The following is a 1,060-nucleotide window of genomic DNA, read 5'->3' on the forward strand; positions in this document are numbered from 1 at the left end:
TATATATCTTTATATATATATCTTTATATATAATGTAATATACATACATACATTCATACTTACATAAGCACACACGCACGCACACTCACACACATTGTTTACGTTATAAGAATTTAGAAACTTTGAAAGAATTCGTTTTAACGGTCGAACTTGAAGTAGATAAAGCTATAAATAATAACGTGTGAAAATTGTTTGTATTGTTGTTGTTATCGTAATCCTTGTTGCTATTCATTATTGCTTTTCCTGGTATTTAACCAGAGGGCAGCTCTAATGAAAAAAAAAAAACCACGATTAAAGAAAGGGGGGGGGGGTCCTCGAACCACCATATTATTTAAAAAATGGCAAATTCATCGTTTTCTTGAAGTACATTTATTGAATTCTCGATTTTTTAAGAAAGTGTAAAATTAGATTTGATGGTTAGGTTGATTGTGCACAAAGACTGCCTGCTTGTCTCGTTAACTGGACTTTTGGGTCAAATTAAGACATCTTTTAATTTCGCCATATTAATACCAATATTTGTTTCGTATTTGTTTTCAGAAGATAATATCTGTCAACCATGTAAAGAACCCGATACATTCGAAGGTCTTGTAGACAGCTTTTGCCGTGCCGGGGCAGGTAAGGATCAGCATCTAGCTTCTTAAACCCCATTTTTCTTTCCCTTTCTTTCTCATTTTATTAATTTTTATATTATTTACTATCTTACATTTTATATCATGCATTTTGTTGTCAGAGGCGTCGTTAGTAGTTACAAGGTCTCTCAGAAGCCAATCGCCGGTTCATTGCTTTTACGATGGCCAGGAATCATAAGGGAGTGTTTAGAGAAACTCGGGCCGAAATAGATACCACACAAGGTATTTTCATTCGACACACACATCACCAACTTCCTCTATAAACTATGTTACCATGTGTCTATTTATAGAATATGCTATCTACAGAATGTGACTATGTTTAATCTGTGTCTAAATATAGATTGTATCTAACTATAGATTGTATCTATCTATAACTGTATTTACAAACTATATCAATCTATCTATCTATCTGTCTGTCTATCTATCTATCT

General features: G+C 33.0%; 1 protein-coding gene across 1 annotated transcript in view; it reads left to right on the top strand.

Annotated features, from left to right (window-relative positions):
• LOC128250721 (uncharacterized) overlaps positions 1-1,060 on the top strand; it is an 11,876-nt gene that overhangs the window by 4,988 nt on the left and 5,828 nt on the right. Inside the window, exon 2 of the mRNA XM_052976481.1 lies at positions 538-615. Within this exon, the coding sequence (XP_052832441.1) occupies positions 538-615 (78 nt within the window). The remainder of the gene's footprint in view (positions 1-537; positions 616-1,060) is intronic.

Source organism: Octopus bimaculoides, chromosome 24 (assembly GCF_001194135.2).
Source record: "Octopus bimaculoides isolate UCB-OBI-ISO-001 chromosome 24, ASM119413v2, whole genome shotgun sequence".
Taxonomy (NCBI): Eukaryota; Metazoa; Mollusca; class Cephalopoda; order Octopoda; family Octopodidae; genus Octopus; species Octopus bimaculoides.